Here is a 15259-nt window from a genome sequence, read left to right as displayed (position 1 = left end):
AGCTGTGACTCCACCAAAGGTGGGGAAGGGCCAGAGGAAGTCTGCCCAGCCTGTTGTGAGTCTCACGACGGAGAAGGGCGGCATCATTCCCGGCGGTCGAGATGCCACCGCCAGCACTGTCGTCACTGGTCAGGAGACCACCGCCAGAGTCAGTGCCCAGGAGGGCCCAAGTATCGTCACTGGTCAGGAGACCACCGCCGGAATCAGTGCCCAGGAGGGCCCAAGTATCGTCACTGGTCAGGAGACCACCGCCGGAGTCAGTGCCCAGGAGGGCCCAAGTATTGTCACTGGTCAGGAGACAACCGCCGGAGTCAGTGCCCAGGAGGGACCCGGCTGCCACAGCCCCGGTGCGCTATGAGGGAACGTCATGCCACACACCAATGCCCAGTCTGGGTATCGTCATGCCACACACCAATGCCCAGTCCATGGAACGTCATGCCACACACCAATGCCCAGTCTAGGGATCATCATGCCACACACCAATGCCCGTTCCAGAGACTGCCATGGCAAAGCACAGCTGAACAGTCCTGAACTGCCATTGGCAAAGCACCGCTGAACAGTCCTGAATCGCCATGGCAAAGCACCGCTGAACAGTACAGAGACCGCCATGGCAAAGCACCGCTGAACAGTCCTGAACCGCCATCGCAAAGCACTGCTGAACAGTCCAGAGACCGCCATGGCAAAGCACCGCTGAACAGTCCAGAGACCGCCATGGCAAAGCACCGCTGAACAGGGCAAGCACCGCCATGGCACAGCACCGCTGAACAGGGAAAGCGCCGCCATGACAAAGCACCGCTGAACAGGGCATGCACCGCCATGGCAAAGCACCGCTGAACAGGGAATGCACCGCCATGGCAAAGCACCGCTGAACAGGGCATGCACCGGGTAAGAATGTAAAGACCGCCACAGCAAGCATCCTTATCCCATGTGCATCTGGAACAGTGACGGGACAGGAACTTTCACGGGGAGACTGGTCCAGTCTGGCCACCAGTCCCCCTCCAGAGCCACTGGCGGATGTTATCTACTTGAGAGACTGTGGCTTTGCACTCCCCAGGATATGGCAGTGGGCAACCCACGAACTGTAGAGACTTGAGAGACTGTGGCTTTGCACTCCCCAGGATATGGCAGTGGGCAACCCATGTGGCTTTGCACTCCCCAGGATATGGCAGTGGGCAACCCACCCACTGTAGAGACTTGAGAGACTGTGGCTTTGCACTACCCAGGAAGGTACAGTGGGCAACCCACCCAGTGTAGAGACTTGAGAGACTGTGGCTTTGCACTCCCCAGGATACATCAATGGGCATGGAGCCCCGTCGTGGATCTGGCTTTGCAGTCATCCGGCTGTTGTGCCCCCCCTTCCCTTCTCCCTGAGGTGCCTGTAGTATTTCTATCTGATGCCCCGGCAGTGTTCTCTCCGATTGAGGACAGGTATCTTTTGTGTGCCTCGCCCATGCTTTTTTGGACTAGTGGTGCATGGACATTGCTATGTGCATATCTGCACTACTTCTCGTAATGTATATATTTCTGGCTGATTTTCTTATATATCTGTATATTTTTGACAGACATGTTTATTGCTACATTACAATGTTTGAACAGATTTTGCTTTGTCTTTGCATTCTTCCGGTGGGATTGTGGGTTGTTACTGTGATTTTTAAGGATGCATTGGTGTGTATGTTGTAATATGTGAGGGTGGGGGTGGGGGTGGGAGTGTTTCGTGGGTGTCCCCCTAACTTTTGCCTCCCTCCTCCCCCATGTCGTAGGTGCTGTACTCACTGTTGTCTTCGGCCGCGCCGCTGTTGGTCTTCGTAGATGAGTAGGAATACAAGGGCCGGAAGAATGTGTAATTCGGGCTCCATGGAGTCCTCGTTCCTCGTGGGATGTGTTGATGTGAGCGTTTTCCCATTGCAGTAACTGTTTCCGCCGTGTTTTTATCTACGGTGAATCCGCCCTGGAAAAGGTGGCGGATTGGCGGGTTGTGATACTATGGGCGGTACATTGTCTTCCGCCTGTCTGTTGGCGGTGACCGCCGCGCTGCTTGTCTGTACCGCCGTGGCGGGCGGTGTGTTAAAGTGGCTGTCTTTGTTGGCGGTTTCCGGGTCATAATTCCCTTTTTTTGTTCCGCCGGCCTGTTTGCGGTACTGCCGCACCTTTAACACCGTCCGCCAGGGTTGTAATGACCCCCATAGACTGAACAAAATATCTTCTAAGCCTGTTTGATGAGGAAAATGAAATAGACAAACAATATTGCTATTCCAATACATCATCAACACTTCACCTAGTACAAGCCCTCTTCAGCAAACAAATTGACACATCCACCAAAATACAATCTCTAAACTGCTTACTAATAAATGCACAATCCCTTTATAAAAACAACCAACAAGTCTACGACCTACTCAGACACAACACTTGACTTGCTCTTCATTACCTAATCATAACTGTGAGATGACATGGCTTTAGTGCTGCATGAAGCTGTTTCAGCAGGCTATTAAACTCTCACACATAATCGCATAGGGAAAAAAGGAGGCAGACTAGCTGTTAAATTCAAGGGCACAATAAATCTCATCAAAGTTCGTGATATATCCATTCAAGGTTGTGAGGCCCTTATCACCAGATGCAACCCTACACCAACTTTTTCCCTTAACTTCATCTTTCTTTACAGACCACCACGTAGCAACAGAACATTCCCAGACACATTTCTGGACCCAGTTTCAAATCTTCTCACACTACACTCCAACCTATGCATCCTTGGTGACCTAAAACCACACACATCTCTGGACACATCCTAGATGTTGTTTTTGCCAATCCAGAACTAGTCTCTTTACAAACGATTGTTCCAGTCACATGATCAGCCACTATGGGGTGGCTTTCCAACACAAGACACCACAATTTTCCATACCTAAGGCCAGCTTACCAGCAATCAACCTTGGAACAAGCAACATTTTGAGGACCTAGAAACACAACAAACATCCAACACAGATCTGGACACAGTAGATTTAGTTAAAAAACTCTGAGTGGCTCCTGGAAGATTTTGATATCCTTCATCCACTAAAAACAGCAAAACATGGCAAAAGAAAGCAAGCACTTTGGATGAATGGATAAAAAGTATAAAGGTAAAACAACAGATTTCAAATGCACCTGGCTAAAACAAAACACACAAGGCAAACTTTTCCTACACAAACCCAGCAGAATATGGGCCTGATTCTAACTCTGGAGGACGGTGTTAAACCGTCCCAAAAGTGGCGGATATACCACCTACCGTATTACGAGTTCCATAGGATATAATGGACTCGTAATACGGTAGGTGGTATATCCGCCACTTTTGGGACGGTTTAACACCATCCTCCAAAGTTAGAATCAGGCCCTATATGTCTTATATCAAAAAAAGCTAAATAAACTACTATTCAAAGAATTCAGAATGCAAAATGTGCAACTGAAGAATTTTATAACTTTCTCACCGAATATTGTAAGCCTAAAAGCACAAAAGCAAAGCATCCTATTTCCCAAATATTTACTGACAAACTGGCAAATCATTACACAACCAAAGCAGACATGCTGGAGACCTATTTAAGCCAAAGGAAAACCACCAACACCAGACATTTTCAAACTATCTTCTGCTCTCCCAAGGATAGGTTAACCCAGCAGCTGCATTAACTATAAAGCTGCAAAGACATTGGAAACTCAAACATCGTCAGTGGCCTTCGAGCCATTGATCAGTGGATGACATGGAGCCATCTCAAAAAGTATATCCAAAACTGAAATAGTAACCTGTGGTGATTGGAAAAATCATGACCCACTCTCAGCCTGCCTCATGAACTAAGACCACCTCCTAAAGTATTCAAGGAAGTAAGAAACCTTGGTATTACTATGAATTTTAACCTGTTAATGAATGCCCAACTGGATATGTTAGCAAGCTCAAGCTTTATTTATATGAAATCTCTGCCACACTCCTTCAACCCACCTAAGATTTCTACACAAGGTCCAAGCTGCTATCTCTCTTGTGCTTTTTAAACTTGATTATGTTGATTGTCTCGACCATGAATCACCTCTATCAACTATGAAAAGACTACAACAAATTCAAAACTCTGTTGCTAGATTATGCCTTCATATAAAGCCACAAGCTCACATCTTCCCTGCCCTAAAGACCTTACACTGGTTACAAGTGGCCAGAGATCTGCTTTCAAGCTGCTTTGTATCATCCACAAAGCAATGCATGGAAGAAGACCACATTTAATCAGGAAGAAAATCACAAAAAACATAAAACAAAGAAATCTCCACTTTAGATTGGCACCCACTCAAAATCCCAGAATTCAAGGAATACATCTCTGTTCAGTCAGCCAAACAATGGAATTAATTACCTCAAAGCATAGGGTTCACTTACAACCATCTTATCTTCAGAATATTACTCAAAACTGGCTCTTCCCTAAATGACCACCATATTCAAAAAGCAATGTGCAGCAAAAGTAGGCATGAAACAACAATGGTGAATATATACATGTGTTTGTAAACTTGTATACTTTGATTATGTATGTATTCAGATGTGTGAATTTGTTTGTTCAAATGCACATATTACTTATAAATTACAAAATATATGTACTGCCATATTTATTGTTAAAAATGTACAAATATATACATTACTTATAGTTAAAATATATGCATTTCTTGTATTTATGCTTAACATATCATTACATAAATAACATAAGTATTTTACTACATGCTTAAGAGTCTCTATTTATTATGATCACTCATATCACAACATATAGCATGATTATACAGAAAGTATGTGTAAATGTTGACTATTCAATACACTTATTACTTAACAAAATATCATCAATACATAAATCAAAAATAAACTAAAAAGGGAAAAGCAAATAATATTGTTATGTAACTAAATGTGTTTGAATATTATTATATAATATATATATGTATATATGTTTAGATATGTGTGTATATATGGGCATGCATGTGTATGCATATGTATGTATATATATATATATATATATATACACACACACATCTATGTGTGTATATTTATATATATTTATTAGAGAAATGAAAAATAAATATTTAAAAAAGCAAAGGAATCAAAAATATTATATGCATACATTATTATATCCCTGTATAAGTAGATCAATAACATATAAGGTGATGAGTGTATGCTCATGGGTTTACTTTCTTCTAATAACATGTCTGTCACAATGTGTAAATATGATTATAGCAATTGTATCTAGAAGTGCTTCACCACTGAAATATTGGAGGGCACATATAAAATGAAAAACAGAAAAACCATAATAAAATTCAAAGCCTGGGTTTAATATTTATCCATGCATGTACATATGGGACTATGTCTAGTACAATTTTATATCTCCTGATTATTTTCCAAATGTGTATCACGTTAAAATCGCTATGTACGTATACCTCTTATGTGCTGTTATGTATCTACATATTTATATATGTTCCTCCTATTGAAGAGACTAGAAATAACTAATTTCCCCAAACCTCACCAAACCACCTCTGTCACTCATCTTACTCCTCTTCCAAAATATCCCCAACATCCACTCTCTGGCTCATCTCAAACCAATTTACTACTATGAATTCCCAAATAAGCCTTTCCAAACTATTTCCCCACCTATCCATCATTAATGCTATTTATCCAACTAGCATGCTCTCTGACTCCTCCCAAACCTCGTTTACTGCTATGAACTTCCAAGTATCCCTTTCTAAACCCTTCCTCTACCCATCCTTTATCTTGTACATCCAACTAACAGACTCACAAGTCTACTACTCCCAATAATAATGTATGTTTCCATCTACTAATCCACCACTAATCTACCTTTGGGTTCTGGAGTAGGTTGCTATTCACCGAAAAGTGCTTCAACTACATATCAGGGATAGTAAGAGCTATATAATATGTTTACAATATTGTCTGCGTCCAGACACTAGATGATGATGATGACAGCTGCATGCAGGGCATAGTCTTTACATCTGTGCCAGTTATATATGTAAGTTCTTGCATACACTGACAAATGAGTGCTTCAGCATCAGAAACACTTAATTAACTCAAAAATCTGGTATTTCAGATCACAAATATGTTTTTTAAATAAAAAATGAATGGTAATTCTTTGTTTATGTAAATGACTATCGTTCTGAAACATAAAGCTTGTATATGTGTGATTTTCATAAACAAGATGATGTCCAATGAATATGTGACTGAATATTCTAAATGTATCCTTGCATCTGACATTTCTGATTGTGTGTAAGATTTATGTAACCCATTTGTTGTCCAAATCTTTGTCTCCATACCCTTGATAGCACTGTTATTTGAGCCTGAATAATCTGTTGCACTTTACTGTGTAGTATGTGACAATATTAGATTTATGGGTTTTTATTTTCTCCCACTGTCCTTTCCAAGGACATTGTCAGTAGCACCATTTGATGGACAATCTACTTATACAGTAAAGGGAATGGCAAAAAAAATGCACAAGCCAAGATATGAATTTAAAAAAAATTAAATAGCATTTAGAAACACAAATGCTTTGATTAGGTGATATCACAGTGTTGTGACGGAGTCATTCCCAACAATCCGACGCCAGTGGCGCTGGTCACGGTGTTACACGGACCTCCAGGTACAGTACCTTGTGAAAATGAGGAAACAAGCTGGTGCAGAGTTGGGCATCGCAGTGTCGCTGGATACAAGGAGGCATCAGTTCGGGTGCTGCGGAGCGAAGGAGCGGAGGCATCACAAAGAGGCATTGGATCCTTGCTTCGGAGCGGTGGAGGTGAGGCAGAATCGGAGAGAAACATTGGATCGTGCACGTCTGGCAGAGTCGATGTCCAGTGCTCAGATCATGGTGTGATGACTTCTGCGGAGTCGCAGACCAGTGGGGCTGCAGGGGTGTCGGGTCTGCGGGGTCGTCACACTCCAGCGAGGACCATGGCTTTGGCTGCAGGTGGCATCCTGAGATTCTGCAGCGGCGTCGGTCCAGAATTGTCTGAAGTTTTTTCACTTGGTTTTCTTTAATTTTTAACCAGCTTTTCTTTTCAAGAGCACATGGACTGTATTAGGCACTGCTTGGCAGGACTGGCTTCTCAGCAGAGAGTCCGAGTACTGGCAGAGGAATTCTTTGATGGCCGTGAGACTTCAAAACAGGAGGCAAGCTCAGTTCAAGCTTTTGGGGATTCTTGTCAAGCAGGAATGCACAACAAAGTCCTGACTTTGGGGTTCATTATGAACACGGCAGTAAACACCGCCGTGTTCATGCTGGCGGTCTTTCAGGAGACCGCCAGCCCCCTTGAAACCCCGCCAGCTGCCTAAACAGCATTCCGCTGGGCGGAAACAGTGTTTGGCATGGGCAGTGCAGGGGCCCCAATAGGGGCCCCGGAGCACCCTTTCCGCCAGCTAGAGTACATTATCCAGAGGGCAGCGCTGCCCTGTCGGATAATGTAATTTGCCATTGTCAGGCTGCCTGTCAGCAGTAGCCTGGCCTTGGCAGAGGGCCACCACAGGCGACCCTCCCTGTGTTGACTATATGGGGGTTCAGAGCGCCATGCCGCTGGCGGTCTTTTACGCTGCCGCCGGCATAGCTGTCTGAACCGCCGGGTTCATAATGAGCCCCTATGTCTCCTTTCATAGGCAGAAGCAGTAACTGCAGGATGGCCCAACAAAGCACAGTCACAGGAAGGGGAACACTTCTCCTCGGCTCTTCAGTTCTTCTCCTTGGCAGGGGTTCCTCTTGAATCCAGAAATGATCTAAAAGTCTGGGTTTTTGGATCCACTGCTTATACCCATTTCTGCCTTTGAAGTAGGCAAACTTCAACGGAAAGTCTCTGTTGTTCACCAGATCCTGCCGTGCCCAGGCCAGGCCCCAGATACACACCAGGGGATTGGAGACTGCATTGTGTGAGAGCAAGCACAGCCCATTCAGGTGTAAGTGACCACTCCTCCCTCTACTCCAGCTCAGATGGCTCATCAGGATATGCAGGCTACACCCCAGCTACATTTGTGTCACTGTCTAGAGGAGATTCACAAACAGGTCAACTGTCATACTGACCCATACGGGAAATCCACAAACAAGCAGAGTTACCGAATGGTTAAAGCAAGAAAATTTCTACTTTCTAAAAGTGGCATTTTCAAGCTAACAATTTAAAAAACAACTTCCGAAACAGATGTATTTTTAAATTGTGAGTTCAGAGACCCCAAACTCCGAGTTTCTATCTGCTCTCAAAGGGATTCTGAACTTTAAAAATAAAGTTAGCCCCCATGTTAACCTACGAAAGAGATAAGCCTTGCAACAGTGAAAACTGAATTTGGCAGTATTTCACTGTTAGGACATGTAAAACACATCAGTACATGTCCCACCTTTAACTTACACTGCACCCTGCCCATGGGGCTACCTAGGACCTACCTTATGGGTGCCTTAAATGTATGAAAAGGGAAGGTTAAGGCCTAGCAAGTGGGTACACCTGCAAAGTCGAATTGGCAGTTTAAAACTGCAGACACACACTGCAGTGGCAGGCCTGAGCCATGTTTGCAAGGCTACTAATGTGGGTGGCACAACTAGTGTTGCTGACCCACTAGTAGCATTCAATTTACTGGCCCTGGGCACCTCTAGTGCACTTTACTAAGGACTTACAAGTAAAACAAATATTACAATCAGGGAAAAGCCAATTACACATACACTTTACACAGGAGCAGTTGCCCTTTAGCACTGGTCAGCACTGGTAAAGTGCCCAGAGTACCCAAAACAGCAAAAACAGAGACCAGCACACAGTCAAAACATGGGAAGCAGAGGCAAAAAAGACAGGGGAGACCACGCCTGGAATGCCAGGTCTAAGACATACCAAAACAGTTAAAACATTGCGAACACAATATACAGCTCACCCCAATTTGTAAAAATAGAGCACAGTTTATTGCACAACATCACACCAAATTACACAAAGGGGGTCATTCTGACCCCGGTGGCGAGGGTTGGCGGGAGAACCGCCAACAGGCTGGCGGCGCCCCGCAGGGCATTCTGACCGCGGCGCTTTGGCCGCGGTCAGAAGAGGAAAACCGGCGGTCTCCCGCCGGTTTTCCGCTGCCCATAAGAATCCTCCATGGCTGCGCCGCCATGGGGATTCTGACACCCCATACCGCCATCCTGTTCCTGGCGGCTCTGCCGCCAGGAACAGGATGGCGGTATGGGGTGTCGTGGGGCCCCTGGGGGCCCCTGCAGTGCCCATGTCAATGGCATGGGCACTGCAGGGGCCCCCGTAAGAGGGCCCCACTTTGTATTTCAGTGTCTGCTTTGCAGACACTGAAATACGCGACGGGTGCAACAGCACCCGTCGCACCTTCCCACTCCGCCGGCTCGTGGGAAGGTTGATTTCCACTGGGCTGGCGGGCGGCCTTTTGGCAGTCGCCCGCCAGCCCAGTGGAAATCCCAGAATCACCGCAGCGGTCTGACGACCGCGGTGCGGTGTTCTGGCGGGGGTACTTTGGGTGGCGGCCTCCGCCACCCGCCAAGGTAAGAATCAGGGCCAAAATCTAATAAGGTGATTTTTTTTTTACGATTTAATTGAAAATAGCTCCATAAATTGCAAAGCACAATTGGCATTAAATAGTTGCAGAGGACCAGGACTTAGATGTGATTTTAGGCCACCACAATGGAGCAAGAGCCAGATACAACAAGCTGATTACCCCCTCCTGGTCCTGGAAGTAGGGAAGTTTGGAAAAGTTTTAAGATCCAATATGGAAATATATTTTGCACAGCACATGAAAAACCTAGAATTCAGTTGGATGTCATGGAACTACCAGTTGGTACACTTTTAAGGTCCCGTGACCTCAGGAGCTCTTAGAGACTCTCGGGGTGTCAGGCAGAGGGAAACTGCAAAGTCCAGTTGAGGTCTAGTTGCCACTGGCCAGCAGGGAGTCATCACAGAAATGTCCACCTCAGCTTTTATTTTTGTTACTGGATCCACCCAGGACACTAGCCTTACGGTACTTGTAGATCCTTCTGTCCTTGGGTTTCAAGTGGAAGGCTTTCAACCTCCTCAGGCCCTTCTCACAGTTCACAGATGCCAAGTGCAGCAGGTTCAATCCACCCAGTATCCTTTCACAAGTCCAGCAGTGTACTTATGACAGTGCATGGGGCTGTCACATTTATGCTTAGCACCAGCTCGTGAGTGGGTTGACTCCTGGGCACTGCACAACCAATGTGTCAAAGGTTCCTATGGACAATGTTACCCACATTTTCACCACTTTTTGCTTGCCTTACTGTAAACAGGCCCAAACTATCATCTGCCAGGTTAGTTTAAAGATGGTGAAGGTATTCTGCCACACTAAACTTAGGCTCTGAGGGCTATGTGTGTTTGTTGGAGTGTCATAGTGAAATCACTATTGTTAACCCACATCTAACACAAAAATCCAGTTTGAATCATGCACTGTACCCACAACAAACCCAGAGATGCACATTTGGCAGGATGAAACCAGAGTTCTTTGGCAACAAAACAGGGGATACAGAAGAATTTAATTGGCATCCTGTTTTCTCCCTTTCACGTGCACCCCAACTTTTACATGCAGCTCAACAGACATGACAAGCAGGATTTGATATAGTGTTGTATCAAGACTATGCCACAACCCCTGTTCTGAATATTCTATGGAGTTTGGAGGAGTTATGTCTGCCCATTAAGGTCAGCCTGTTTGCTTCTGGGAGGCATTTCACACCACTCTCTGGGTTAAGCACTGTGTGGGAGCTGGCAGAGGCTTATGCTTATTAGTCTTCTGACTGTTCAAGCAGGCAACTGCTAACCTTTTCATAATATCTAATAAAAATCTAATTTCCCATTGAATTATATATTTTTTAAACTATTTAAAAAAAGTAGTTTAATTATTTTATTAACTTGTTTCATTCCAATAATAGCAGTATTAGTATTTGAATCTGTACTCTGGTTTTCTACAAAGGCTTACCACAGTAAAATAGCTTTTTGAGCACTGTCACTTCAGGAATATATCAGCATAAATTTTCTACATGTTCCACTTTTAGATACCATGCACCATAGCATGTCACTATAAGGTAAGGGTTAAATTGGACTGACCTACTAATAAATAAAAGGGAGGTTTTTACCTGTTAAAAATGATTTTTATAACATGTTGACCTGCAACAGAGTGCGTGCAAATGTAGGCCTGAAGCCAAATTTCCTTGGTCACACTACTGGTAGAATAAGTGCTGCAGTTCACAGGTGCCATTTAACATTTCATGCAGTAGATGTATTTCTGCACCACATACTACAACTTTATAGAAAAATTAAGATAGCTAATCTGGTAATTACCCAGTTTCTACCTGGTTTTGGGGTCAGAGCACATGCACTGGGCAATGGAGAGTATTGCCCCAGTGTGCAGAGTCTAACACCCAATATTAAAATTCAGAAAATAAGTGGGAGTGATCACACAAATACAGGCATTGCCTCACAAGATATGTAAAGAAATGCTTTGAAAACTGATTGACCATGTCTCACTGCTTTTTTAGCTACCTATATCACCTATATGTTATGAGGCTTTCTTAAGTTGTGCTGAAAGAAAACACTATTTTTGGCTCGGTCTAATTTAATGTTTTAGGGTGTGAACCGGCAGTTATTTGGGGACAGGTAATACATTTTTGGTACACCATGAAAGTACTAGAGAATTGCCCATTTATGCCCCTGTGATTTATTCGATTTATGTGACTGCAGAATGCAGTATTTGTTCCAACATCCTTAAAACTTGCTTATTTATTGCAGTTCAGCCTGGCGTTTACACTTTATCAGTTTAATAGATCAAGCATTAGCATTATAATGGAGCAAGAAAGCGTACGAAAAAAGGGTGTAGCAACATGAAAGATTGTATGGTAAGGAGATTAGAGGGGAGGATTACAGATTGGAGCATCATATTTAAAGGAAAAGCTATTGAATCCATCTAAGACTATTAATTGTGACCCAATGCCTAAGCTTACAGGGTTCTGCTATGCATCTTTAATGAACATCTTTCAACTTTTCCTACACTTCAGTTTATTAAAAACATTCTCCTGATGCATGCCATATTAAACTGGACACAAAACCATAAACACATGGCAAAACAAAAATGTAATTGATTGCCTTAGCTTTTCATTTTTTTTTCATGGGATTCCCCCCAAAACCTTACTTATTAAGGCACATCAGAATCGATCGCAGGCTTCTCTGCTATTGCCGTATGCGTGCAAATGCTCATTCAGAACAAAGATATTCTTACAAGGTGATCACAACTCTTTACCAGGTTTTACAATTTTACTAGTGTAATCTTTTGTTGGGGTACATGGTTCCATATTTGGAAAATATGGCATTAAACAATTCAATTCTCAATGCTCTTTGAAAAAATGTTCAGATCTGGCAAAGTGACTTTATATAAAAACTTTATTTTCTTAATGTTGAACTATGAAGCATAAAAAGGAATTAAAACTATTTTGATATGCAAAAATGCAACTTTAAATCTTTTCCTATTCCAATATATTAATATCTGCTAGCATATTATGCTGTAACCACTGAGTAGTAGCTCCATAAACATAGCAAACGCCTGTCATTATCTTCCAATGCACAATTATTTAGTAGTACCAAGGTGTTTATTATCCGTATATTAAATGATGACATCTTTGAGTCCCATATGTATAAATTAGAATATTTTTAAAATAGTATCATATTAAAAGAAGAAATAACCTTATAGAAGTGTCAGCATCTTTCAATTGTTCTCCTTTCTATCAAATTGGGAGGGAAAAGTCAGGCCTAAATATCTCCTTCTAATGGCTAAAAATGCAATTTGTACAGGTTGGCAATATCGTTCATAATGAAAAATAATATTAATTCAAGGATAATATAATGTGGGAATATCTAGTATGGTTTGCAGCAATTGGGGCAAAACATTGCCATGACAATACTAATTTGACATGGAAATATTTGAATAGAATAAATATTCTAAAACAAAATCCAACATATCCATGCAGTGCTAAATTTTAAGCAATATCATCTTCACATAAACCGACCATGGAGACTAATGATATCTGTAAGTGTTTCCAAATATATTCCTTGTGCTGTAAAAAGGACACTATGGATTCTATAAAAAGGGTCAAGTATAGGCTTGAAAGTGGCAAACAATGTCCCAAAGACTTATTTACTCATAAAATAAGGCTTTTATTACTCAGAAAAATTGAGAGGGGTAACCTGTACTTTGCAGAAGTGCCAAAAGCCCATTTCACAGGTCAGTGACATTAAGTAACAACTAACCTAAGAGTCTGATTGATGAAGGCAATATCAATAATGCTCCTCAAAATAGTCTCTGGGCATACTGACAGAGCTGTTCATAATTAGAAATTCACATGGTTCAAAACTCAGCAATTTTAACTTTCTAAAGTATTGGTAGTTTCCATATTTATTCATATTTTAAAAAAAGGCAAAACTTAAGGGGAAGCTCATGGCAATGGGGAGATTTGTGCTGCTTGACAACAGTCCACCCCTTCCCTTACCATGAGACCCCATTCTAAAAGAGGTTATCAGCACCCACACTTCTCAAAGTATTTCCCTAGAGAAAAGCTAAAGGGGCAAAACTGTAACCCTATGGTCCTGGGTAATGTATTAGCAGTGGAGAGGATTTTAAACTCTGAACACATCATGAAATCAATGATAATTTGCAGTTCAGACTCCTTACAATATATGTAGTAAAAGAACAAAGACCCCAGTCCACTGTATTTTGTAATAATATTTATACAGAGGGAAATGTTCGGAAGGAAGGTGTTATATATCTAGAATATGTATGTGAAGTGACTGCCCTGTGCTCAATCAGTGTGTCCAATATGTTGTAATGTTGTATAACATGATGTTACCTTGTATCTAGAAAAATAATAAAAACTGGAATCTGTTACTCGATGTCACACCGCACCTGGTCCCAGAAGTTAAAAGTCAAACCTGTTCCTCATATTTCTTCGTGTCTTTTTCTTCCAGGTGACACACCATCTTGTCAAACTCTTTGACAACGTTGCTGATCTTAAATTTCAAGTGAATGACAAGGAGTCCACAAATATAGCTCTTGGGATGTATAGTAAAGAAGTGGAGTATGTCCCATTCCACCAAAACCTCAGATGCCATGGGCAGGTACAATATAATTTGTTTCAATTTTATGTTCACAAGACCTTCCTCTATGCTATTAATGGACAGACATGTTTTGTTACAGTGGAAACAGTGTGACGACTCGCTTGTCCATATCTAAAAAGATACGTAGATCATAATATACTATAACTTCAATTAATATTTTTTTCTGTGTGTGTGCCTGTTAGGGAGAGAGTTTGTGTGTGTGTGTTGTGCGTGTTGTAACCATTTCATGAGATGTTAAACTTTGGTACTTTGCACAGCAGGCCATTTTCAATTACTTTGTAGTTATGTACATGAAAATGCGACCATTGCAGCCTCATAAAAAGTAGAAATTGGTCTAACTTGCTTTAGCGAAATTACATGAAATTTCTGCAAAAGTATGTGAAATGCAAATCTGGCATTTAGAGTAATACGCAACGTATTTTAAAGTACTGGGATTCATTATTGTTTTAATTTGAAATACCAATAAAGGGATTGTGAAAGGTTTCCTGTAGCAGAACAGAAAAAGAGAGATCTACTTGGCTGCAATGTAAACTATTTTCTGTTGAAAACTCTCAAAAATATTTTGTTTTAGGAAACATATTTATGGATCTCAGTTTAGGAAGCAAATTCCAGCCTGTCTTTTGTTCATGCTCCCTGGGAAGCAGACCCTTGCACATTTGATCCAACCATATAGGTCACAGATAATTATTTTTTATGAGCGTTACTCTATTTCAATACAAGTTTCCATCCTGATCAATGCTATATCACATGAGAGGCATATAGCAACTGTTTTCAGTTACATTTAGTATGCTTCCTGAATTGTTACTTTTCGATATTGAAGCTCCTCAAAGATTGAGTGAATTCTCAAAAGCAGCATTTCGAACACTGGTGGTGCCCTGCCTGATTATGTTGTAAGGTGCTTGAGAATAGGTTTGGATGAGAGCATGTCAGAAATCCTACCCTTCCTGATTACAGAAAAGGTGTTGTGCTTTCTGAATTGAGGGTATTCTCCTTTTGTTACCTACTTCTTCAATTGGTTACTCAGATGACGTTAAGTAGATACTCACACAATCCTTGGAAATCTTGAACATTTGTAACTGTTGGGATCACTTTGGAGTAATAGTTTTATCGGAGTACAATGTATTGTCTA

At 42.1% G+C, this 15259-nt stretch overlaps 1 protein-coding gene across 1 annotated transcript in view; it reads left to right on the top strand.

Moving 5' to 3' along the window:
- Positions 1–15259, top strand: part of DNAH11 (dynein axonemal heavy chain 11) — a 2866633-nt gene that overhangs the window by 1027891 nt on the left and 1823483 nt on the right. The window contains exon 29 of the mRNA XM_069211469.1: positions 13981–14130. Within this exon, the coding sequence (XP_069067570.1) occupies positions 13981–14130 (150 nt within the window). The remainder of the gene's footprint in view (positions 1–13980; positions 14131–15259) is intronic.

Source organism: Pleurodeles waltl, chromosome 10 (genome assembly GCF_031143425.1).
Source record: "Pleurodeles waltl isolate 20211129_DDA chromosome 10, aPleWal1.hap1.20221129, whole genome shotgun sequence".
Classification (NCBI taxonomy): Eukaryota; Metazoa; Chordata; class Amphibia; order Caudata; family Salamandridae; genus Pleurodeles; species Pleurodeles waltl.
Note: the sequence above shows the minus strand (reverse complement) of the source record. Positions and strands in the feature narration are given on the sequence as shown.